Consider the following 26,512-nt stretch of genomic DNA (forward strand, 5'->3'; position numbering starts at 1 on the left):
CAATTCCACAACAACTACCTAATACACACAAATCTAAGTAAAGGAATGGAATAAGAATATATACATATAAATATATGAATGAGCGATGACCGAGCGGCATAGGCAAGATGCAATAGATGGTATAAAATACAGTATATACATATGAGATGAGTAATGTAAGATATGTAAACATTATTAAAGTGGCATTATTTAAAGTGTCTAGTGATCCGTTTATTAAAGTGGTCAACGATTTCAAGTCTGTATGTAGGCAGCAGTCTCTCTGTGTTAGTGATGGCTGTTTAAGTCTGATGGCCTTGAGATAGAAGCTGTTTTTCAGTCTCTCGGTCCCAGCTTTGATGCACCTGTACTGACCTCGCATTCTGGATAGTAGTGGGGTGAACAGGCAGTGGCTCGGTTGGTTGTTGTCCTTGATGATCTTTTTGGCCTTCCTGTGACATCGGGTGTTGTAGGTGTTCTGGAGGGCAGGTAGTTTGCCCCCGGTGATACGTTGTGCAGACCGCACCACCCTCTGGAGAGCCTTGCGGTTGTGGGTGGTGCAGTTGCCGTACCAGGCGGTGATACAGCCCGACAGGATGCTCTCAATTGTGCATCTGTAAAAGTTTTAGGTTGACAAGTCAAATTTCTTCAGCCACCTGATGTTGAAGAGGCGTTGTTGCGCCTTCTTCACAACTCTGTCTGTGTGGGTGGACCATTTCAGTTTGTCCGTGATGTGTACGCCGAAGAACTTAAAACTGTCTCCTGAAATCCACGATCATCCCCTTTTCTTTTGTTGTAGTAACCAAGAGTCTTCAAAACAGCCACCCTTTGCCTTGATGACAGCTTTGCACACTTCTGGCATTCTCTCAGCCAGTTTCATGAGGTAGTCCCCTGGAATGCATTTCAATGAACAGGTGTGCCTTGTTAATTTGTGGAATTTCTTTCCTTCTTCATGGGTTGGAGCCAATCAGTTGTGTTGTGACAAGGTAGGGGTGGTATACAGAAGATAGCCCTATTTGGTAAAAGACCAAGTCCATATTATAGCAAGAACAGCTCAAATAAGCAAAGGGAAACGACATGAAGGTAGATTCGGAAAATTTCAAGAACTTTTAAAGTTTCTTCAAATGCAGTCACGAAAACCATCAAGTGCTGTGATGAAACTGGCTCTCATGAGATGCGCGACAGGAAAGGAAGACCCAAAGTTACCTCTGCTGCAGAGGATAAGTTCATTAGAGTTAACTGTATCTCAGAATGCAGCCGAAATAAATGCTTCACAGAGTTCAAGTAACAGACACATCTCAACATCAACTGTTCAGAGGAGACTGCGTAAATTGCTGCAAAGAAACCACTACTAAAGGGCACCAATAAGAAGAAGAGACTTGATTGGGCCAAGAAACACAAGCAATGGACATTAGACTGGTGTAAATCTGTCCTTTGGTCTGATGAGTCCAAATTTGAGATTTTTGTTTCCAACACCGGTGTCTTTGTGAGATGCAGAGTAGGTGAACGGATGATCTCCGCATGTGTGGTTCCTACCGTGAAGCATGGAGGAGGATGTGTGATGGTGCTTTGCTGTTGACACTGTCAGTTATTTATTTTGAATTCAAGGCACACTTAACCAACATTGCTACCACAGCGATACGCCATTCCATCTGGTTTGCGCTTAGTGGGACTATCATTTGTTTTTCAGCAGGACAATGACCCAACACACTTCCAGGCTGTGTAGGGGCTATTTGACTAAGAAGAAGAGTGATGGAGTGCTGCATCAAATGACCTGGCCTCCACAATCACCCGACCTCAACCCAATTTGAGATGGTTTGGGATGAGTTGGACCGCAGAGCGAAGGAAAAGCAGCCAACAAGTGCTCAGCATATGTGGGAACTCCTTCAAGACTGATGAAGCTGGTTGATAGAGTGCCAAGAATGGCTACTTTGAAGAATATAACATATATTTTGATTTGTTTAACACTTTTTTTGGTTTCTACATGATTCCCTATGTGCTATTTCATAGTTTTGATATCTTCACTATTATTCTACAATGTAGAAAAAAGGTTAAATAAATAAAAACTCTTGAATGAGTAGGTGTGTCCAAACTTTTGACTGGTATGTATGTATGTACAGTTTTAGTCGGAAGTTTACATACACCTTAGCCAAATACATTTAAACTCAGTTTTTCACAATTCCTGACATTTCATCCTAGTAAAAATTCCCTGTCTTAGGTCAGTTAGGATCACTACTTCATTTTAAGAATGTGAAATGTCAGAATAATAGTAGAGAGAATGATTCATTTCAGCTTTTATTTCTTTCATCACATTCCTAGTGGGTCAGAAGTTTACATACACTCAATTAGTATTTGGTAGCATTGCCTTTTAAATGGTTTAACTTGGGTCAAACGTTTCGGGTTAGCTTTCCACATGCTAACCACAATAAGTTGGGTGAATTTTGGCCTATTCCTCCTGACAGAGCTGGTGTAACTGAGTCAGGTTGTAGGCCTCCTTGCTCACACACACTTTTTCAGTTCTGCCCACAAATTTTCTATAGGATTGAGGTCATGGCTTTGTGATGGCCACTCCAATACCTTGACTTTGTTGTCCTTAAGCCATTTTGCCACAACCTTGGAAATATGCTTGGGGTCATTGTCCATTTGGAAGACCCATTTGCGACCAAGCTTTCACTTCCTGAGGACATTTCTCCCAAAAGTATGATCTTTGTCCCCATGTGCAGTTGCAAACCATAGTCTGGCTTTTTTATTGCGGTTTTGGAGCAGTGGCTTCTTCCTTGCTGAGCGGCCTTTTTGGTTATGTCGATATAGGACACTTTTTACTGTGGATATAGATACTTTTGTACCTGTTTCCTCCAGCATCTTCACAAGATCCTTTGCTGTTGTTCTGGGATTGTTTTGCACTTTTCGCACGAAAGTGCGTTCATCTCTAGGAGACAGAATGCGTCTCCTTCCTGAGCGGTATGACGGCTGCGTGGTCCCATGGTGTTTATACTTGCGTACTATTGTTTGTACAGATGAATATGGTACCTTCAGGCGTTGGAAATTGCTCCCAAGGTTGAACCAGACTTGTGGAGGTCTACAATTTCTTTTCTGAGGTCTTGGCTGATTTCTTTTGATTTTCCCATGATGTCAAGCAAATACATCCACAGGTACACCTCCAATTGACTCAAATGATCAGAAGCTTCTAAAGCCATGACATCATTTTCTGGAATTTTCTAATCTGTTTAAAGGCACAGTCAACTTAGTGTATGTAACCTTCTGACCCACTGGAATTGTGATACAGTGAATTATAAGTGAAATAATCTGTCTGTTAACAATTGTTGGAAAAATGACTTGTGTCACTCAGAAAGTAGGTGTCCTAACTGACTTGTCAAACCTATAGTTTTTTGACAAGAAATTTGTGGAGTGGTTGAAAAACGAGTTTTAATGACTCCAACCTAACTGTATGTAAACTTCTGACTTCAACTGTATATTGATTGAGAGGAAAATGTATTTGAATTACATGTGGGGGGGGTTTCGTGACATTGCTGTAACGCTTAAAAATATATATATTTAACCTTTATTTAACCAGGTAGGCTAGTTGAGAACAAGTTCTCATTTACAACTGCGACCTGGCCAAGAATAAAGCAAAGCAGTTCGACACATACAACAACACAGAGTTACACATGGAATAAACAAACATACAGTAGAAAAAGTCTATATACAGTGTGTGCAAATGCGGTAAGATAAGGGAGGTAAGGCAATAAATAGGCCATGGTGGCGAAGTAATTACAATATACCAATTAAACACTGGAGTGATTGATGTGCAGAAGATGAATGTGCAAGTAGAGATACTGGGGTGCAAAGGAGCAAGATAAATAAATAAATAAATAAATACAGTATGGGGATGAGGTAGATAGATGGGGCTGTTTACAGATGGGCTATGTACAGGTGCAGTAATCTGTGAGCTGCTCTGACAGCTGGTGCTTAAAGCTAGTGAGGGAGATATGAGTCTCCAGCTTCAGTGATTTTTGCAGTTCGTTCAAGTCATTGGCAGCAGAGAACTGGAAGTTCTAGTGAGATATACCTGCTGGAGCGCGTGCTACGGGTGGGTGCTGCTATGGTGACCAGTGAGCTGAGATAAGGCGGGGCTTTACCTAGCAGAGACTTGTAGATGACCTGGAGCCAGTGGGTTTGGCGACGAGTATGAAGCGAGGGTCAGCCAACGAGAGTGTACAGGTCTCAATGGTGGGTAGTATATGGGGCTTTGGTGACAAAACGGATGGCACTGTGATAGACTGCATCAAATTTGTTGAATAGAGTGTTGGAGGCTATTTTGTAAATGACATCGCCGAAGTCGAGGATCGGTAGGATGGTCAGTTTTACGAGTGCATGTTTGGCAGCATGAGTGAAGGATGCTTTCTTGCGAAATAGGAAGCCAATTCTATATTTAATTTTGGATTGGAGATTGTTCATGTGAATCTGAAAGGAGAGTTTGCAGTCTAACCAGACACCTAGACTATGTGGACAACTACAAATACCTAAGTCAGAACCGTCCAGAGTAGTGATGCTGGACGGGCGGGCAGGTGCGGGCAGCGATCGGTTGAAGAGCATGCATTTAGTTTTACTTGCATTTAAAAGCAGTTGGAGTCCACGGAAGGAGAGTTGTATGGCATTGAAGCTCGTCTGGAGGTTAGTTAACACAGAGTCCAAAGAAGGGCCAGAAGTATACAGAATGGTGTTGTCTGCGTAGATGTGAATCAGAGAATCACCAGCAGCAAGAGCGACATCATTGATGTATACAGAGAAGAGAGTCGGCCCGAGAATTGAACCCTGTGGCACCCCCATAGAGACTGCCAGAGGTCCAGACAACAGGCCCTCCGATTTGACACACTGAACTCTATCAGAGAAGTAGTTGGTGAACCAGGCGAGGCAGTCATTTGAGAAACCAAGGCTGTTTAGTCTGCCGATAAGAATGTGGTGATTGACAGAGTCGAAAGCCTTGGCCAGGTCGATAAAGACGGCTGCACAGTAATGTCTCTTATCGATGGCGGTTATGATATCGCTTAGGACCTTGAGCGTGGCTGAGGTGCACCCATGACCAGCTCTGAAACCGGATTGCATAGCGGAAAAGGTACGGTGGGATTCGAAATGGTCGGTAATCTGTTTGTTAACTTGGCTTTTGAAGACCGTAGAAAGGCAGGGTAGGATAGATATAGGTCTGTAGCAGTTTGGGTCTAGAGTGTCTCCCCCTTTGAAGAGGGGGATGATCGCGGCAGTTTTCCAATCTTTGGGAATCTCAGACGACACGAAAGAGAGGTTGAACAGGCTAGTAATAGGGGTTGCAACAATTTCGGCAGATAATTTTAGAACGAGAGGGTCCAGATTGTCTAGCCCGGCTGATTTGTAGGGGTCCAGATTTTGCAGCTCTTTCAGAACATCAGCTATCTGGATTTGGGTGAAGGAGAAATGGGGGAGGCTTGGGCGAGTTGCTGTGGGGGGTGCCGGGCAGTTGACCGGGGTAGGGGTAGCCAGGTGGAAAGCATGGCCAGCCGTAGAAAAATGCTTATTGAAATTCTCAATTATAGTGGATTTATCGGTGGTGACAGAGTTTCCTATCCTCAGTGCAGTGTGCAGTTGGGAGGAGGTGCTCTTATTCTCCATGGACTTTAGTGTCCCAGAACTTTTTTGAGTTTGTGCTACAGGATGCAAATTTCTGTTTGTAAAAGCTAGCCTTAGCTTTCCTAACTGCCTGTGTATATTTGTTCCTAACTTCCCTGAAAAGTTGCATATCACGGGGGCTATTCGATGCTAATGCAGTACGCCACAGGATGTTTTTGTGCTGGTCAAGGGCAGTCAGGTCTGGAGTGAACCAAGGGCTATATCTGTTCCTGGTTCAACATTTTTAAATGGAGCATACTTATTTAAGATGGTGAGGAAGGCACTTTTAAAGAATAACCAGGCATCCTCTACTGACGGGATGAGGTCAATATCATTCCAGGATACCCCGGCCAGGTCGATTAGAAAGGCCTGCTCGCTGAAGTGTTTTAGGGAGCGTTTGACAGTGATGAGGGGTGGTCGTTTGACCGCAGACCCATTATGGATGCAGGCAATGATCGCTGAGATCTTGGTTGAAAATAGCAGAGGTGTATTTGGAGGGCAAGTTGGTTAGGATGATATCTATGAGGGTGCCCGTGTTTACAGATTTGGGGTTGTACCTGGTAGGTTTCAACAAATTAATATGAATTTATATTCAATATTTATGATACATTAATTTGGTTAGTAGGCATATGAGACAAATATAATCTGACATTTAATGTGAAAGTAAAATCAGACATTGTGTGAACACATCATAGTTTAATTAAATACAATTTTAGATACATTTATTGGTGATACGTTGACATACATCTTGAGGATGAAAAGAATTACAGCTCCAATATTTACATTTTGGGGGGACCATATCAAATCTACATAGAAATGTTTGTTATAGATCTGTCATTCTCATTGAAAGCAAGTCTCAGAAGCAGTAGATATGGGCTATGTGTGCAATTTCTATGCTTCCCGTTCTTACATTTTTTTGTATTTTACGTTAAGCTTAGTACACCTGCTTCAAACAGCTGAAAATACTATATTTTTTCTCATGGAAAATATATATTTCACAGCGGTTTAGTTGGTATTAGGATTATTTCCACTATACTTGCTTGTTTTGACACATAAACTGAAATTAGGCGAACTATTATAATTTTAGCAACCAGTAAATGGTGGAGCGACACCTGCATAGTGCATCAAATTGCAGCATCATATTCCATAGCCACAAAGTCAACATAGGCTATATTGTAAAAATTCCTGAAAATCTAAATGAGCCTTTTGTTCTTAAATTAAGCATTGGGTTAGGCATAAAGTTAGCCGTGTGGTTAGGTTTAAAATACACTGCTCAAAAAAATAAAGGGAACACTTAAACAACACAATGTAACTCCAAGTCAATCACACTTCTGTGAAATCAAACTGTCCACTTAGGAAGCAACACTGATTGACAATAAATTTCACATGCTGTTGTGCAAATGGAATAGACAAAAGGTGGAAATTATAGGCAATTAGCAAGACACCCCCCAATAAAGGACTGGTTCTGCAGGTGGTGACCACAGACCACTTCTCAGTTCCTATGCTTCCTGGCTGATGTTTTGGTCACTTTTGAATGCTGGCGGTGCTTTCACTCTAGTGGTAGCATGAGACGGAGTCTACAACCCACACAAGTGGCTCAGGTAGTGCAGCTCATCCAGGATGGCACATCAATGCGAGCTGTGGCAAGAAGGTTTGCTGTGTCTGTCAGCGTAGTGTCCAGAGCATGGAGGCGCTACCAGGAGACAGGCCAGTACATCAGGAGACGTGGAGGAGGCCGTAGGAGGGCAACAACCCAGCAGCAGGACCGCTACCTCCGCCTTTGTGCAAGGAGGGGCACTGCCAGAGCCCTGCAAAATGACCTACAGCAGGCCACAAATGTGCATGTGTCAGCATATGGTCTCACAAGGGGTCTGAGGATCTCATCTCGGTACCTAATGGCAGTCAGGCTACATGGAGGGCTGTGCGGCCCCACAAAGAAATGCCACCCCACACCATGACTGACCCACCGCCAAACCGGTCATGCTGGAGGATGTTGCAGGCAGCAGAACGTTCTCCACGGCGTCTCCAGACTCTGTCACGTCTATCACATGTGCTCATGTGCTCAGTGTGAACCTGCTTTCATCTGTGAAGAGCACAGGGCGCCAGTGGCGAATTTGCCAATCTTGGTGTTCTCTGGCAAATGCCAAACGTCCTGCACGGTGTTGGGCTGTAAGCACAACCCCCACCTGTGGACGTCGGGCCCTCATACCACCCTCATGGAGTCTGTTTCTGACCATTTGAGCAGACACATGCACATTTGTGGCCTGCTGGAGGTCATTTTGCAGGGCTCTGGCAGTGCCCCTCCTTGCACAAAGGCGGAGGTAGCGGTCCTGCTGCTGGGTTGTTGCCCTCCTACGGCCTCCTCCACGTCTCCTGATGTACTGGCCTGTCTCCTGGTAGCGCCTCCATGCTCTGGACACTACGCTGACAGACACAGCAAACCTTCTTGCCACAGCTCGCATTGATGTGCCATCCTGGATGAGCTGCACTACCTGAGCCACTTGTGTGGGTTGTAGACTCCGTCTCATGCTACCACTAGAGTGAAAGCACCGCCAGCATTCAAAAGTGACCAAAACATCAGCCAGGAAGCATAGGAACTGAGAAGTGGTCTGTGGTCACCACCTGCAGAACCAGTCCTTTATTGGGGGGTGTCTTGCTAATTGCCTATAATTTCCACCTTTTGTCTATTCCATTTGCACAACAGCATGTGAAATTTATTGTCAATCAGTGTTGCTTCCTAAGTGGACAGTTTGATTTCACAGAAGTGTGATTGACTTGGAGTTACATTGTGTTGTTTAAGTGTTCCCTTTATTTTTTTGAGCAGTGTACATTATTCAGAAGATTTTCCATAAGATGGAGCTCGAAAAAAATACGAGTTCAAATCATGACGTCAGTGATCTTCAGGTCTAGAAAGGGGCCCGAGTTGGAATTCCGAGTTGGATGACCGTTCAAAACAATTTTTCCCAGTCGGAGCTCGTTTTTTCAAGTTCCCAGTTGTCTTGAACGCACTAAAGTCGAATATTTTAGATTTTACAATTGTTTTGAACGCGGCATATGGAAGCTAGCGACAACCGTTTCATTAAAGTCACGTGGGTCGTCCGGATGGAAAAATAAGCTTCATTAACGGTCCAAATCGCGCAAAAAGCTTCAAAATAGAGGTCCTCCGTTTACACTCACAAATGGTAGTATATTTGGCTGCATCAAGATGCCTTAGTTCTGTTTCATTGTTCCTGCCCTCCTCGTTTCATGCTATTGTAGGAGGTATTAAGTCTTATTGTTGAGTGCTAGTGGTTATTTGTAAATACATCAAATAAAACATGTAATCAGTACATGTAATTATTTTAATAAGGGGACATCGAAATGTATATTAAACAAATCGCTTTTACAGTCTTCAATATACATGAGTTGAAAACGAATTAATGATTGCAAGTTCAATATTGTTCATTTAAATGATCTGTAATAATAGTTTAATTTTCATTTCACTAGATGGCACTGTTCTCCATGCTGCTCATATCCAGGCAGGTCATGCATCTATGTCATTGCAGGTTTCCTAGAGGGGAAATAACAGTAGGTCAAGTGAGTTAGATTTTCATTTTATTCACATTTTAGTGTTGAATACAATTTAAAAAAAAATCCCAGGCCAAAAATAACACACCACCATTTATTTTGTTCATAAGCCATGCAAGTGGCACAATCATGAAATAAACATTGGGATTAAGTTATTTGGTAAGGTTCAATGCTATCCGGGTTTCTTGGGACCTCCCTACCCTAAGCTCTAACCCCTACCCTTGCCCTACCCTAACCCTTGTGTTAACCATTGAAAATGTCAACTTCAATGGGGTAGAGACTTCCCAAGGATCCCAGATAGCACAGACCATTTGGTAACATGGGCTCACCTTGGAAGTACTTGACAGTTTTAACCCTCAGTTCCATGGTTGCATCCTCCTCACACAAAAACACAGTCTGGGGTCTCTGCTGGAAGGCAGACACTTTTGTGTGGTTCACCGCTATCCTCTATGGCCTTGTACAGGGCAAACATTGTGGCCCCGTCCAAAGTTATCCATGGACGGGGCCAATGTGAAAATGTTCTCTTCAAAACATGTTTAAATCCTGTCCTGTTACGAGTTGACAGTAGTTAGAAAACCACTAATACTTCCAGCAACAGTGTTGGTATTGTTTTTTTACAGGGCACTATAACGAAAAGCGTTATCATTAGGCTATAGTTAAGAATAATAATACAGTAAATATATCTGTTAATTTTCAAATGTTTGAGTAACTTTTAACTATACGTTTTGCGATTTTTAAAATCATTAAAACGTCCTGTAACAGTTTTTCAGGGGACTTTTATTTAGAAAATTTTCCGTATGATCACATGACCTCAATTGCGATAGGTTCACAATGCTTGTGTGTTTTGAAAGCATCAATGTTAGCTAATCATTTATACATTTTGTAGATTTCGCTAAATCCACACGATAATAATCGCAGATTTGGACCAGACACACGGTACAGTAACTGTACTTTCATCAACGTTGTGTGTCCTATACTGTAGCTAGCTAGAAGCCTAAGACTGTTATCATCAAACTGTGCATGGCTTCTCAAATCAAATGTTATCACTATCGAACTACTTGTAGCTAATCATTCATTGTGGCTAATTTGTTGATGTCGGTATAACCTCTAACCTGCTAGAGCTAATGAACATGTTTTATCATAGCGTTTACTCTTCTTTCTTGCTCATCCTATCTCCAAACAGTCAGCAACAGCTAGCTGTTCTTTTGGTGAAAGTACTTCCTTGCCCAAGACAAGCTGTCATGAGTCCCTAATTGTCAACTTCCACAGTACAATAGAATTGTGATGGGATATGGCGGCACCAGAAACTCAGCTCATGTTAAGCGTTGGATTAATTGGTAAGGAAAGACATATCCTTCCCCATTTCAAATTATTGTTTACCCTGCTTTTTTGGTTGATGCGTGCCAAGCTTGCTCCTGTTAGGCTTTGACTGGCATCACATGATATCAACAAAGATTTGTTTAACTAACCCAAGATAGACCACAGCCTGTCGTTTCCAATTGGAGCAAATTAATCATAATGGGTAGAACCAAGCACGAGTTAGCGAGATCCTATTGGCGCGTTCTAGCATATTTCCGTTAGGGAACGACTACGCTGTGAACTGCGTGTATGCGATAACTCAATTCGTCTGCACACTCCTTCTAAAGAACTACATTTGTAGAAACTTTGGCAAATGGTGAAGTCTATAAAACTTAGTCTGTTCTGTTCATAACAGATTCTAGTTTTGGGAACAGAACTGTTTTGAGATCAAATGTTTAATTGATTTGCAGAATGTCGGCCAAAATCCATCTCGTTCCATCTCCTCCCACTGCCCGCCAGTGGGCTTTCTCTCACCACTATATTTGGTAGTGAGTGGAAACGCCAACCGGATGCTTCACATTTATACATCCAGTGAAATATCTGCCTCATTGTTATATCTGTGATATCAATGTGATGAAGTATTTTACCATCTTTGATTTTACTTCTTGTAAGCATGAGAACAGATTAATTTAGTTAAAGATCTGGTAATATTGATAATAATGAGTTGTGAAAGCAATATGACACGGTATTCTCATTCTTCCCCACACAGAGAAAGATGTGAATGCAGACACCTTGTGGGTGTGGTGCTATCCCTCAGTCAGTGCTGAGCTCCGGGAGGTCCTGCTCAGTAAGTGCTGTCTCAGACAGGACAGCCGAGGCTTGCACACTTTTGTGTTTGGCCAGTTCCGCCGTACCTGGTACTACATATCCACTGTAGAGGTGCAGGAACCAACCGCCCTAAAGAAGGTACAGTTAGTTTTGAAATTCTCCATTCATTGAAATAATTTTAACTTGTAGGTCTAATGATAAATTATATTGCTCGTATTTCTCTCTTTTTAGGTCACACATTTTTCAATAGTTGTCACAGCAAAGGATTTCAACCCTGAGAGGTATGCAGCATTCAGTCGAGTACTATGCAGGTACAGCATACGACGCTAATGCACCCCCATTGCTAAATGTCTGCTTATTTAATACTTCCCCAAAACATATCTTTATTCATTTCGTCATGTGTGTTTTATCATTCAGGATGTACATCAAACATGGGAGCCCTGTGAAAATGATGGAGGGTTACATTGCAGTCCTCACCAAAGGCATCTGCCAGAGTGACGAGAATGGCTCCTTTCTCATCAAGGACTACGATGTCAGGAAGGCCTACTTAGCAGGCTCAGTGAAAGGTTAAACATGTACACATATAAAACACTTATTACAGTATAAGGACATGATTGTTCATACAAGGTGCTTGACACTGTCCAGTTTCCTTATTGGTATGCAAAGAAGCATTTCCATGAAGAAGCTGATCCCATTTGATTACCAGGATTAGGTAGACTATCTTGTGATTACTGTTTCAGATGTGGTGTCCCAGTTTGGGATGGAGACCATCATCCTGTACACAGCCCTTATGCTAAAGAAGAGGATCGTGGTCCATCACCCTCAGGTTGAAGTACTGTTGGAGTTCACAAGGTGAATAAGGCAAGAGAGTTCGCTAAGTGATGTGATCGAAAGAAACCGCTGCTTTCGGATCAGCTTTCTCCCGTTCAAATCTTACCTTAACATTAGAATTATTCCACAATACTGATGACAGATCAGCTCGTATGAGATATTATCACCTATGGCTACAAATATTGAGGCGGCTTATTCTAATGCTTATCCTATATGCACGAAATTAAGATTTGACACATAATTTGTAGCATACAAATACAGTAGCATACAAATAGCTGAATAAAACTCAATTGAATTAACAAGAAATGTATTTCAATATCATTGAAATATAGTATAGTGCTTATACTATATTTATATTTTAATACAGTCATCTCTGTTTTTATTTGAAGCATCTTATATCCTTGGCTTGTTTGTATCATTTGCAAAGACATTGGCAACTTTCTATTTGTAGTCACAATCGGTCTAAGGTTATCAGCAGTTACAGAAAGACGGATAAACATCTTGATGCGGAAGGGCAAAAAAGCATCTAACGACGCACTTAGCTGTTCTACTACTGGTCTGAGGCAGTCGTTAAATAGCAAGCCTTTTCAAGTGCAACTTTAGTAACGATGGTTTTGGTCAACAGCTGAGATTTAACAATGGTCCTACGAAGGTTCTAACGTTGAACTTTAGATGATTTGGGGAAACACGGCCCAGACCTTTGACTGTTCATGGACTTCATTGTTGAAGTGGATTACAATTTATGTTTTTGAGAGAACATTATAATCTTTATATCAAATGTATGATTTTATTGTATTTTTCCCTCCTAGAGCTCTTCCAGCTCTGACATGGCACAGGAAAGACTGGTCCATTCTGCACCCTTATGTCCACCTGACTGACAGTGAGCTCGAGAATCTCAGGACGTGCACTGGTGAGGATTTCTGGTTCATTAGATCCACATTAAAGCAAACTGATTCAGACTTGGGTCGTGTTCATTAAACACCAAAGAGAAGAACATGGACTGTAACAGTCAGGGACTTCCTTGACCTGTCTAATAGAATGTTAATTTTCTCTTGCAAAATGTTTAAAATGTTTTCCTTTGCGTGTCCTAATGAACACAACCCAGATTCCCATTGTCTCCCAACAGTCAGTTCCACATACACACACACACAGGAAGACTCATGCAATAATTGACTTGCAGTACATTTATTTACTTGCCTGTTGTTTTGAAAACATGTTCCTTGGAGATTCTCAACGTAGAGTTCTGTGAGTACCCCCATCTGCATTGTCCCTGAAAAGCCTTATGGTGAAGAAATGAATCGTTGATTCACCCATATGCTCACTGTCTCTGCAGGATACGTCGCAGGATTTGTTGATCCAGAAGTGAGCAACAGATCGGATTTGTTTGACGTATATGTGAACCTCCCAGATAGTGAGATTACTATATCCCAGAGTGCCAAAGGTGGGTGTCTCAATTCTAATCTCCTTCCTATTACTGTAAAAGACAGTCTGTTCAAAGTGAAGAATGCTCTGTATCTAAAAAATGTAACGGAATGTAGAGAAACCTTGCTACCTTAACATGCCACTGTAAAAAATGGCATGTAAAAAATAGTCCGCCCTCATTATCCCAATGCAAGCATCCACCATTTTTTAAACAATATGACGTCTCTCTCCTATCCACTCTATACACCAAAGAGGCCATGTCTATGGGAAAGCTGCACAAAGACATTGGGCTCGTCATTGTCCAGTCTGCAGAGAATGCTGATAGAACAGATGGGCAGATTATCAAGGTGAGAGTTGAATGTACACATGACATCCTTACCATTCATTCTTCAGTGATCAGAGAAGGTGTGATGTATGTATTTTCAAAGATGAACAGTGTTTATACAGTAAATATGTTATTATAAATATCCTGGTATTTAGCACAGTCATGAAAAAAGCTGTCTGTTTGCTATGATGTTTTCAGGACATTTCCATAAAGACGAGGGAGATCCTTGCTAACTTGGCGTCATTAGCCGAGGAATGTGAGAACTCTAAAATCACCCTGGAGACCTTAAAGCAGCGCCACTTCCCGCCTGCTACGGAGAACTTCCTGTTCCACTTGGCAGCTGCTGAGCAGCTCCTCAAGATATGACCCTTGATCTCCTACATCATGTAACATGCCATGCGGTGTGAGGACACTGAATATTAGCATAGGCATTCATCTATGTAATTATACATACAGTGGCATGTTAAGGAGAATGGGAAGAACTCAGGTGTTAGGTAGCGCACACAATTGCATTCCTGACTCTTAACAATACTAACAAAGCCTACTTTTTACAATGTAACAGACACATGAGATATACAGACATTGTCTTGTTTTGACAATAATACAATAACAGCATTTACATAGCATTCCATAGTTCAGCAATTCAATAGTTTATCTTAAGACCGTTAACAGATTAATTTGAGTTCTCAAGAATGTTTTATATTTCAGAATTAAAGAAAGAGATCTATGCGAAATATGTATACTGAACAAAAATATACAATAAATGTGACAATTTCAAAGATTTTATTGAGTTACAGTTCATTTCAGGTAATCAGTCAATTGAAATAAATTCATTAGGCCCTAATCTATGGATTTCATATGACTGGGAATACTGTTGGTCAGAGATACCTTTAAAAAAAGGGTAGGGGCGTGGATCAGAAAACCAGTCAGTATCTGTTGTGACCACCATTTGCAGCACGACACATCTCCTTCGCATAGAGTTGATCAGGCTACTGGTTATGGCCTGTGGAATGCTGTCCCACTCCTCTTCACTGGCTGTGAAAGTTGCTGAATATTGGCGTGAACTGGAACACGCCGATCCAGAGCCTCCCAAACATGCTCAATGGATGACATGTCTGGTGAGTATGGAGGCCATGGAAGAACTGGGACATTTTCAGTCTCCAGGAATTGTGTACAGATCCTTGCGTCATAGGGCCATGCATTATCATGTTGAAACATGAGGCGATGGCGGCGGACGAACGGCACGACAATGGGCGTCGGTATCTCTGCATTCAAATGACCATCGATAAAATTAAATTGTGTTCATTGTCTGTAGCTTATGCCTGCCCATACCATTCCACCACCACCACCACCATGGGGCACTCTGTTAACATGGTTGACATCAGCAAACCGATCGCCCAAATCAAAGTTTATTTGTCACGTGCGCCGAATACAACAGGTGTAGACCTTACAGTGAAATGCTTACTTACAGGCTCTAACCAACAGTGCAGTTTCTAAGTTTAAAAAAAAGAATAATAAATGACGCCATACACGTAATCTGCGGTTGTGAGGCCGTTTGGATGTACTTCCAAATTCTCTAAAATGATGCCGGTGGTGGCTTATGGTAGAGAAATTAACATTAAATTCTCTGGCAACAGCTTTGGTGGACATTCCTGCAGTCAGCATGCCAATTGCACGCTCCCTCAACTTGAGACATCTGTGGCATTGTGTTGTGTGACAAATCCGCACATTTTAGGAGTGGTCTTTTATTGTCCCCAGCAGAAGGTTCACCTGTGTAATGATCATGCTGTTTTGTCAGCTTCTTGATATGCCACACCTGTCAGGTGGATGGATTATCTTGTTGTCGTGGAAATTACCACCAGGGGCAGCTGGAGTCAATATTAAATGAAAAGTTATTTATTATCAGCAACAATTCAATGCTACCTCTTCAGACAACATTTTCCCTCACAGTCCCTGCTTTTATCACTATGTGATAATTATCATTACATTTTAAGATAAGCGTCAGATTATAGCTTCTATCAAAGGAGCTTCTATCAAAATACATAATAAGTAAACAAAATCAATGCACAAAACCACAGACACTTTCAAACCCTTCATTCTGGGTTGTACAATCCAACTAGTAACTGATTGTAATTCCATAGCCCTTACTTGTAAAACCATTGCAGTAGAATGATACAGTTACACAAACGCTTCATAAAACCACAGACACTTTCATTTATGGATTCTGGCAATGACATTTCAGATGAGGCTTTTGTTGTGATTGTTAATGACAAATTGGTATCTCAATGCATTTTTTGTCTAAATCACTATGAATTTCGCAGTGTGCAGACCTCCACAATCAACCTGATACCCCAAATAAACAATTTTGGACAAGTCTAAATCAATTATGGGCACGGTTGACTACCCTCTCCCCGGCATTCATTCTTCTTGCGTTTCTTCATTTTCTTCTTCAGATAGTGTTTCAGTTCGTCCTACCAATGGCACATGTTCAATGTAGATGGCCCTTGATAATGTTTAAATTTCAATATCGGGGGAATAATCAGATTTTCCCAAGCAGACGAATCTCTCACCTGAGCTGCCACCATCCTTTACAGTCCATTATGTCTTGTCCATTTTCCGACCAGTACACAGAACCATGAGAGATGTTTGGACGGGATCTCTCTCTATGCTCACTCCACGTGGACTCATGCCGCACTCCTGAGAGAAAAAGCAGTTGATAGCTTAGACTGGATGCTGTGCACAGGTTGCTGACTCGGATTCCGGTCTCCAGTAGAAGTGGTGAAGGACAGGGCCATAGTGAACGCCATTGTTGCCATCACTTCAGCCGGTTAGAGGGGGTGAGGCTCACTCGGTCTAATTATCCCTTCCATGAAGTCTTGATAGATACCATCTGTGGTCACCTTCGCCATAACCTCAAGAGAGGACAGATCAGAACAACAGTTTAGTTAAGGGTATTTCTGATTCAGGAAATCCAGACAAACTATTCACTGTATGACAAATTATTACTACCACCAATATTCTTAATACAAATGTCTAAGACAAATGTCAAAGAGAATAACAACGCACTGTTGAAACCATTTTTGAAAATAGGCTTCTCCTCCCCTATCACATTGGCGACCTCACCGCAGAGATACAGGGTCAGGGAGTTAGAGGGCTAATCCTGCAGACACAAAGTGGTGCGATTTGTGTTACAAAAAAAACAACAACAGCAATACACTTCTTCATATAAAACAACTTATCCTTAACCCAATCAAGCTCTCTGTCTGTAAGGTTACCTGCTTTGGTCCACATCAATATTTCATACGCACCGAGGGGTATAGCAAGTAATGGCATAGTCTCAGCACTGTCTGGTAACAATCCACAAACCCAACAATCTGATGCATTCTGTAGTACAGAGACATTACTAGATAATTGCAAGAAAGTGTTTGACCCAGGGAACACTTCAATCCATTTGGAGTAACTGTCAACCATTACCAACATATATGTTTTCCTTTTACAGGCAGGCATGTAAACAAAAAGCATTTGCATATTTACCAAAGGGCTCCAGGGGACTGGTAATTCCCCCTTTGGACACATGACTCACATCGGGATTCATGCATCCAAAAGACAACAACACTGCTAGTTAAATACCATTTGTACTAATCAGCAGAACAAATCAAAATTTAATTACAACCCTTGATAACTCCAGAAGGAAATAATTGTATCCCATAAGGTCATTCAAGGCATAGTAAAATAGACTAGAGACAGGTTTCCCTCATTCGGGGGCAGCACTCTCTCCTTCTCGTGGTCTGAATCACACATAGGACTATTGATAAATTATAAACTTCTTCCTAATTATCAGTGTTTACATATTATATTTAAATCTCACCCAATATCTCTAGCCTTAATGAGGTCATTCAACCCCAGTAAGGGAATTTGTCTTTGCTTTCCCTATATTCAGACTCATTATCTAAAGACATTTCAAACATTTCTGTACCAGGTTTACATTGGGTTTTTCAGTACATTTCTTATCAGGAGTATTTGCATGTGTGCAACCAAAATCCGGAAAATAGAAACTTCAGAAAATTTTATTTGTGTGCCCTTTAAGGTGCATTTTTTCCCCAACCTATAAAGAACCCACTAAAACCAAATATAAAGACCCAACACAATAAATCAAACACGGTACTAACACAAATGACAAATATTCATAACAGGTGGGTTGTGTGTGGGTGCTGGCATGTGTGGTAAAATGTAGGGTAAAAACAAACAAAATGGCCAAGCCTTATTTAATTTGGAACTGTGTCCAAAAAAATCTTAATCGAGCTTACTGCATCTTGGGCAGGAAGTCTTGATAAAACCATGCATATACAGAATTGTACTTCAGATACAGTGTCCTGTTAAGCAACATAGGCACTTTCTAAAGTAAAGCTTCCCAGAGCCCCTTTCTTGTAATCTTATCATTTTGACTTGTTACATTGACATATGTCCTGTGCTGACTGCCCCTTTGACATCAACTAGTCAAAATATGAAACCTGTTGTTTAAGAAATCTGCTAGGTCCTTCAAAAAGTAGGCGCTGGCTTATCAGCTCAATACTCGGTACTAAAACATTTACTTGGATTTACTTCAATTTTGGACACAGTTCCACGTATCGAAAACAGATTATTGTTTTAGATGACATTACCTTCTTACTTAAATTACTGGTGTTACCAAAATTATATAATTGAGTAATAATCATTGAAAATTGTCAAAAAAACGTCTCTTATTCAATTACTCATACCTCTGTTCCAATGTGTCCCTTACAGCCTCTTTGAGTTCAGTGAGTACCACTTATTTTCACTGGCGGCGTATCTATTTGTCCACAGGAAGCTTATCTCTAACCCAAACACCAGATGGCAGCCTCTAATTTAATATCAGTCCATCTGTTCGTAATGCAACTTTGTATTGAAACTTCAGCTTCTTCAAATTACTCAAATGTGGCATTATTAGAGTGCTATCTGAAAGCCACTAATATTGCCATTCACTTTGTTACTCTCACTAGTCTCCATTTCTGTTTTCTTCAACTAGGACCCTTTCTTCCCAATAGGAAGACCCTCTCAATTACTACTGCTAATACACATGGATCACTCTCAAACAATGTTCTGCTTTTACCGCTATTGTAAGGGTTTAAAACAAACAAAACAAACATGATAACTTTCTCCAAATTGGACGTCATTGTTGGCATTTTAGTCTACCCTAACAATGTTACTTATAATATTTATTATTAATTTCTGTTGGATATTCACTTTCTGCTTCACACTTATTAAATGTCTTATTTTAAGATTAACATGTAATGCGCCAAATTTATAAAATATATCTGCTAATTCAGAAGGGAAGAGAGAAACTTTGGAGGGAGCTTCCTTTTTGAGATAGCTCTCTAGACTAGGGTTTCTTTCTGGGATCAAGTCTATTAAAACTGGGCTAGCACTGCCTATCAACCCACTGTATATGGAGTGTTCTGTTCATAATAAGTCTGGCGCCTGAGACAGGATAGACTGGGCCTTAAGGTTAGTTATCATCTATAGTTTTATTGGTTAGGGTTAAGTTAAGTCCTGTACATTTACCAAAAGTGGATATGCGCCAATCTTTGTCTGAGACTTTATTTCCCAGACCCTTTAGGCAGTCATACAATGATTTAACCTTACTTTTATCAAATTATCCATAAAGGGACCACACTGAACATTTCTCAGAATACTTTTGCACCCCTTACATACATCTACGTGTGGGTATGCAAATTGTATATTTATATCATTTTTTCCAGTGTTACTTTATCAAATCTCTAGTAACCCATTATACTATTCATACAGCATATTCAGTAATAGTACTCTCTCCTTTCATATCTTCACATCACACAGAATCCCTATATAATGTTATAAATCAACTTAGGTATTCACATCCACACCACCAGCAACGATCACAGCGCAGCCAGCCCAAGAGTATACAGTTGAAGTCGGAAGTTTACATACACTTAGGTTGGAGTCATTAATACTCGTTGTTAAACCACTCCACAAATTTCTTGTTAACAAACTATAGTTTTGGGAAGTCGGTTAGGACTTCTACTTTGTGCATGACACAAGTCATTTTTCCAACAATTGTTTACAGACAGATTATTTCACTTATAATTCACTGTATCACAATTCCAGTGGGTCAGACGTTTACATACACTAAGTTGACTGTGCCTTTAATAACTTGGAAAATTCCAGAAAATGATGTCATGGCTTTAGAAGCTTCTGATAGGCTAATTGACATCATTTGAGTCAATTGGAGGTGTACCTGGATGTATTCCAAGGCCTACCTTCAAACTCAGTGCCTCTTTGCTTGACATCATGGGAAAATGAAAAGAAACTGTAGACCTCCACAAGTCTGGTTCATCCTTGGGAGAAATTTCCAAATGCCTGAAGGTACCACGTTCATCTGTACAAACAATACTACGCAAGTATAAACACCATAGGACCACGCAGCCGTCATACCACTCAGGAAGGAGATGCGTTCTGTCTCCTAGAGATGAATGTACTTTGGTGCGAAAAGTGCAAATCAATCCCAGAACAACAGCAAAGGACCTTGTGAAGATGCTGGAGGAAACAAGTACAAAAGTATCTATATCCACAGTAAAACGAGTCCAATATTAACATAACCTGAAAGGCCGTTCAGCAAGGAAGAAGCCACTTCTCCAAAACCGCCATAAAAAAGCCAGACTACGGTTTGCAACTGCACATGTGGACAAAGATTGTACTTTTTGGAGAAATGTCCTCTGGTCTGATTAGACAAAAATAGAACTGTTTGGCCATAATGACCATTGTTATGTTTGGAGGAAAAAGGGGGATGCTTGCAAGCCGAAGAACACCATCCCAACCGTGAAGCACGGGGTGGCAGCATCATGTTGTGGGGGTGCTTTGTTGCAGGAGGGACTGGTGCACTTCACAAAATAGATGGCATCATGAGGACGGAAAATTATGTGGATATATTGAAGCAACATCAAGACATCAGTCAGGAAGTTAAAGCTTAGTCGCAAATGGGTCTTCCAAATGGACAATGACCCAAGCATACTTCCAATAGGCTAATTGTTAAAAACTGAGTTTAAATGTATTTGGCTAAGTTGTATGTAAACTTCCGACTTCAACTGTATCATGTTCGAGGAAATCTGTGTCAGGTGGCATCAATGAACAGCCCTTACCCGTATCAGCTGTTATCCTCTCAAACTCTTCAATGGCTTCTCCTGTCAGTGCTCATTACCTGTAGATCGACGAGTGGTGGTTGACAGGACCCCTAGATAACGTTATAGATCGAAAAACTCACACGGAACTGTTGGGGTATTCATTCAGACATGCACCTCTTTCACATCATACAGAATCCCTATATAACATTCTAAATCTTAGGTATTCACATCTACACCACTCCATATGTGTCTTCAACGGTTCTCTAGCCTTGCAGAGAATATGGTACACTCTAGCCTCACAGAACTATGGTACAGTGGTCCCAGACCACATAGACAATTCCCAGAAATTCCTTTAGACTTGCCGCTACTTCCTATACATATAAAACAACAACCCGTGCTCAATAACACCTCGTGCTATTACTAGTAGTCCCAGACTTCGATGAGCGGTGGTGGACGGAACCCCTAGATAACGTTATATATTGAAACATACTATCTAATCACTCCAACCACTCAGTACTAATAATATATCTTATTATGCAAATTTCAATTCTCTTATTATCCACATTTCCGTCGTTTGTTTGAACTTCAGTTTACCACTTATCCAAATTTCAATCTCTTAACACCTAACTTCAACACTCACACAACTCTAACATTCACTTAGTACTAGTCCCAAACACACTCAGTAAAGTAGGTCTTTGTGCCTGAATAGATCGACCTGAATAGATCAATAGATCAATAGAAACACTAACGTTGTCCTCATCTAGTTTTAGGAGATTCAACTATATATTTTCTTACATTTTTGGAATATCCTATTTGTTCTAAAATGCATGCAAGTATGTGCCACTAAATCAAGAAAATGCATAAAATAGTTTTTAAAAACATTTATTTAAAGGAGCATTATGTAGAATTTTTGCATTATGTCATAACATGTCCATAATATATCGGCAGTAATAGTGGAATGATAGTGTTTCACCCCCTAAAAAAGAAAAAAAGAAAATGCTTTGGGCCCTTACAAAATTTAAATCAGAATTTCCGTTTTTCTGATGGTCAACAAAAGACGGTGCTCTCTTGTTTTCAAATTGGAGGGCTGCACCTTCCCTCTTTGAGCAGCGTCACTCTGAGGCCTGATCATCTTCTTCCGAGCGCAATCAACAATGCTGGATTTTTTTAGGCAAGCAGCCAGCCCCACTGGTTGCGGATACGTGTGCCAAAAAGAGCAAGTATAGGTAACAATTTTAATCGCTGGAGAGAAGTTATGGCCCTTAAAGGGCTGAAGTCGGATGCAGAGATGGCCTGTTTTCTGCTTGACAGGTTGCAGTACCAAGACATTGCGCCAGCTACAGTAGCTAGCTAGCTAATGTTAGCTGTGATGTTTATGAATGGAGAATCCGGGTTAGCTTTATGCTATCTAAATTATATTGCTGTCTTCATAAGTAACTAAGGTGTACATGGTATTTACGTTATAAAACCAGTCAGGATATTGACATAAGCATGTGTGTTTTTGAGAGTCATTATCATTTAGAATGAACTTACATTTTAGAACGTATTTACATTTTGCATTGGCGGCTAGCTAACGTTTCATGTGCATTTCTGTTTGAGATTGATAGAACTGTAATGACGCTCGGCTGTAACGGTGCTCGGCAGTATGGTTGCCTTGCCTTTATGAGACCAACAAATACCTCACGAGGCACACTCTGGCATTCTCTCAACCAGATTCACCTGGAATGCTTTTCCAACAGCCTTGAGTTCTAAATAAATCACTGACAGTGTCACCAGCAAAGCACCCCCACATAATCACACCTCCTCCTCCATGCCTCACGGTGGGAACCATACATGCGGAGATCATCCGTTCACCCACTCTACGTCTCACAAATACACGGCGGTTGTACACAAATTTGTACTCATCAGACCAAATGACAGATTTCCACCAGTCTAATGTCCATTGCTCCTGTTTCTTGGCCCAAGCAAGTCTCTTATTATTATTTGTGTCCTTTAGTAGTGGTTTCTTTGCAGCAATTCGACCATGAAGGCCTGATTCACGCAGTCTCCTCTGAACAGTTGACGTTGATGTGTCTGTTACTTGAACTCTGTGAAGCATTTATTTGGACTGCAATTTCTGAGGCTGGTAACTCTAATGAACTTATCCTCTGCTGCAGAGGTGACTCTGGGTCTTCCTTTCCTGTGGCGGTCCTCATGAGAGCCAGTTTCATCATAGAGCTTGATGGTTTTTGCGACTGCACTTGAAGAAACTTTCAAAGTTCTTGAAATTTTCCGGATTGACTGACCTTCATGTCTTAAAGTAATGATGGATTGTCGTTTCTCTTTGCTTATTTGAGCTGTTTTTGCCATAATATGGACTTGGTCTTTTACCAAACAGGGCTATCTTCCGTATACCACCCCTACCTTGTCACAACACAAGTCATTTGTTCAAAGGCATTAAGAAGGAAAGAAATTCCACAAATTAACTTTTAACAAGGATCCCCTGTTCATTGAAATGCATTCCAGGTGACTACCTCATGAAGCTGGTTGAGAGAATGTCAAGAGTGTGCAAAGCTGTCATCAAGGCAAAGGGTGGCTACTTTGAAGAATCAAACATTTTAAATATATTTTGATTTGTTTAACACTTTTTTTGGTTACCACATGATTCCATATGTGTTATTTAATAGTTTTGATGTCTTCACTATTATTCTACCATGTAGAACATAGTCAAAATAAAGAAAAACCCTTGAATGAGTAGGTGTGTCTAAACTTTTGACTGGTACTGTGTATATTTCTCATATATAAAGACAGCGGAATACAACACTCTCTCGATATGTGGCATGGAGTCAAGAACCTGGCCAAGAAAATCCATTTAGGGAGTATGTAATGATAGATATCACAGTATATATTTTTTTACTTTTATGATGTGACGATGTTGCTACAGTGTTGGAATTGTTATCATATCTAGACAGCACAGAACTAATCCTGTGGTGCTGCAAAAGGGTGGGCACATACGAGGAGTTTGTTGTCATATTCACCTTGTATTATCTATTCCTGTCATTTGTGTTATGTTTGAGAGATGATGTACTTACTGTATTGTGCTTAGTTGTGAGCTTGCACTCGTCCCTGAGTTGCTGAAATCATATCTGCAATGACACTGATTTTTGCAAAAATGGATGCATTGCTATTGTATGTTTCAGGACATGTAGAGAGGTGTTATTCACCATGTGGTGAATGAACACACATGGACACTGGGACATTGTGAACATGATTTCCTGGGGAACAACCAAACCAAGGAATGGATCAAAAAGTTCTCCCCAGCACATCAGGCTCTCACAGACATCATCCTCAACGCAAGGTGGCTGAAGAATCTTCATAAATACCTGAACTTCAGGTGGGTTACATATTTTCTCAAGAATCCTTCACCCTATTTAGTAATTGGTTACAGATAATGGTCCATTATGCATTACTGCAGTACTGTCCTCGGAGACCACCAGGAAATGCATACAAATATATTGGTCTATTGGTCACAGAGCAGATGGTTGGGAAACCCTGCATTAGGGTGATGTTTGACATGCACACAGCTGAAGAAGGATTACAATTTAGTTGATTTCATGACATATTCATTATGACTTCTCTGTGTTCTTTTTTGTGTCTTTTTTTTTTACAGATCAATAGCTGATCTTGAGTCCTATCAGAACCATATTCTGATGTATGCCAGAAAGCATTTTTCCTTTTCACAACCAGTCTGAGGCCCGAACACTGCTGGCAGCACTAGATTACAACTTCCAAACGGACAGATCACCCAGGCAGAACGCAGATGGAACCAAGATGAATGTCCCCACTCTATTTGAAGTCAATAGGTTAGAGAAGGAAGTTTTGAACAACATAACTTATAACTTTTCATGTCTGCCCCACGCACCTGTTCGCACTCAAACGTTGGCCAAACACAGGGTCTTTCTAAATGAACATTTCCTGAATTGCTTACATCCTCTCTCCTTGCCTCCTTTTCAAAACCTATTGGAGAAGAGGGGAATGACCCTGGACCTTCTTCTACCATATGATTAAGAAGTAGGCAAGGACGTGGGATGCAAGATTTTTTTTTGTCATTGACTATAAACAGGAACTTCTAAGTGTATTTGCAGTGTATTGTAAACCTTCCAATCTCATTTCTCTAAACCATTGAGGGAGGTGATGCACAACCTTATGTCTTCTGTTGTACACAGATTGCAAGATCTGTGACCTTAGTGATTGTCCTTGAATGTAATTTTAAAAAATTGTACAACACAATGCATACTCTCAAATTATGTTGACTTATAGCTATAGAAGACTGTATGAAAAAAATGCAAAACGTTGGAGTGTCTACTCACTAAAGACTAAGAAGACATATGGATACATTCCAGACCTACAATGCAAGATTTTGAGGAAGCGGTTGGAATCTGGTGGTGGGATGCCAGCAAGTAGAACCCTACGGCCCGAAGACCCTAGAAGACTTGGACTCCAATCAATCAATCAATCAAATGTACTTATAAAGCCCTTTTTACATCAGCCGATGTCAGAAAGTGCTATACAAACCACCAAACAGCAAGCAATGCAGATGTAGAAGCACGGTGGCTAGGAAAAAATCTCTAGAAAGGCAGGAACCTAGGAAGAAACCTAGAGAGGAACCATGCTCTGAGGGGTGGCCAGTCCTCTTCTGGCTGTGCCGGGTGGAGATTATAACAGTACATGGCCAAGATGTTAAAACGTTCATAGATGACCAGCAGGGTCAACTAATAATAATCACAGTGGTTGTAGAGGGTGCAACAGGTCAGCACCTCAGGAGTAAATAGCCATTCAGAGTTAGAGACAGTACATAGAGAGTCGAAAGCAGCAGGTCCGGGACAAGGTAGCACGTCCTGTGAACAGGTCAGTGGTCCATAGCCGCAGGCAGAACAGTTGAAACTGGAGCAGCAGCATGACCAGGTGGACTGGGGACAGCAAGGAATCATCAGGCCAGGTAGTCCTGAGGCATGGTCCTAGGGCTGATAGAGAGAGAAAGAGAGACCCCCGAAACAAACTATTGCAGCATAAATACTGGAGGCTGAGACAGGAGGGTTCGGGAGACACTGTGGCCCCATCCGACGATACCCCCGGACAGGGCCAACCAGGAAGGATATAACCCCACCCACTTTTCCAAAGCACAGTCCCCACACCACTAGAGGGATATCTTCAAACCACCAATTTACTACCCTGAGACAAGGCTGAGTATAGCCCACGAAGATCTCCCCCACGGCACGAACCCGAGTGGGGCGCCAACCCGGACAGGAAGATCACGTCAGTGACTCAACCCACTCAAGTGACGCACCCCTCCTAGGGACAGCATAGAAGAGCACCAGTAAGCCAGTGACTCAGCCCCCGTAATAGGGTTAGAGGCAGAGAATCCCAGTGGAGAGAGGGGAACCGGCCAGGCAGAGACAGCAAGGGCGGT

The 26,512-nt window shown here is 41.3% G+C and overlaps 1 protein-coding gene across 2 annotated transcripts; it reads left to right on the forward strand.

Moving 5' to 3' along the window:
- Positions 1–9,991: 9,991 nt before the first annotated feature.
- On the forward strand, positions 9,992–14,672 carry LOC120017895 (DENN domain-containing protein 10-like). 2 transcript variants are annotated; one of them, XM_038960850.1, is made up of 10 exons: positions 9,992–10,122; positions 10,370–10,523; positions 11,255–11,451; positions 11,545–11,624; positions 11,731–11,879; positions 12,054–12,165; positions 12,954–13,054; positions 13,478–13,585; positions 13,819–13,913; positions 14,090–14,672. In XM_038960850.1, exons 2-10 carry the CDS (start codon positions 10,478–10,480, stop codon positions 14,255–14,257), a joined length of 1,056 nt encoding a protein of 351 aa, XP_038816778.1. In that variant the 5' UTR covers positions 9,992–10,122; positions 10,370–10,477; the 3' UTR covers positions 14,258–14,672. The 2 variants fall into 2 exon arrangements, with proteins under 2 accessions (XP_038816778.1, XP_038816779.1); XM_038960851.1 differs by having other exon boundaries at positions 11,545–11,594.
- Positions 14,673–26,512: the final 11,840 nt, after the last annotated feature.

The sequence above is a fragment of the Salvelinus namaycush genome, chromosome 22, assembly GCF_016432855.1.
Source record: "Salvelinus namaycush isolate Seneca chromosome 22, SaNama_1.0, whole genome shotgun sequence".
Classification (NCBI taxonomy): domain Eukaryota; kingdom Metazoa; phylum Chordata; class Actinopteri; order Salmoniformes; family Salmonidae; genus Salvelinus; species Salvelinus namaycush.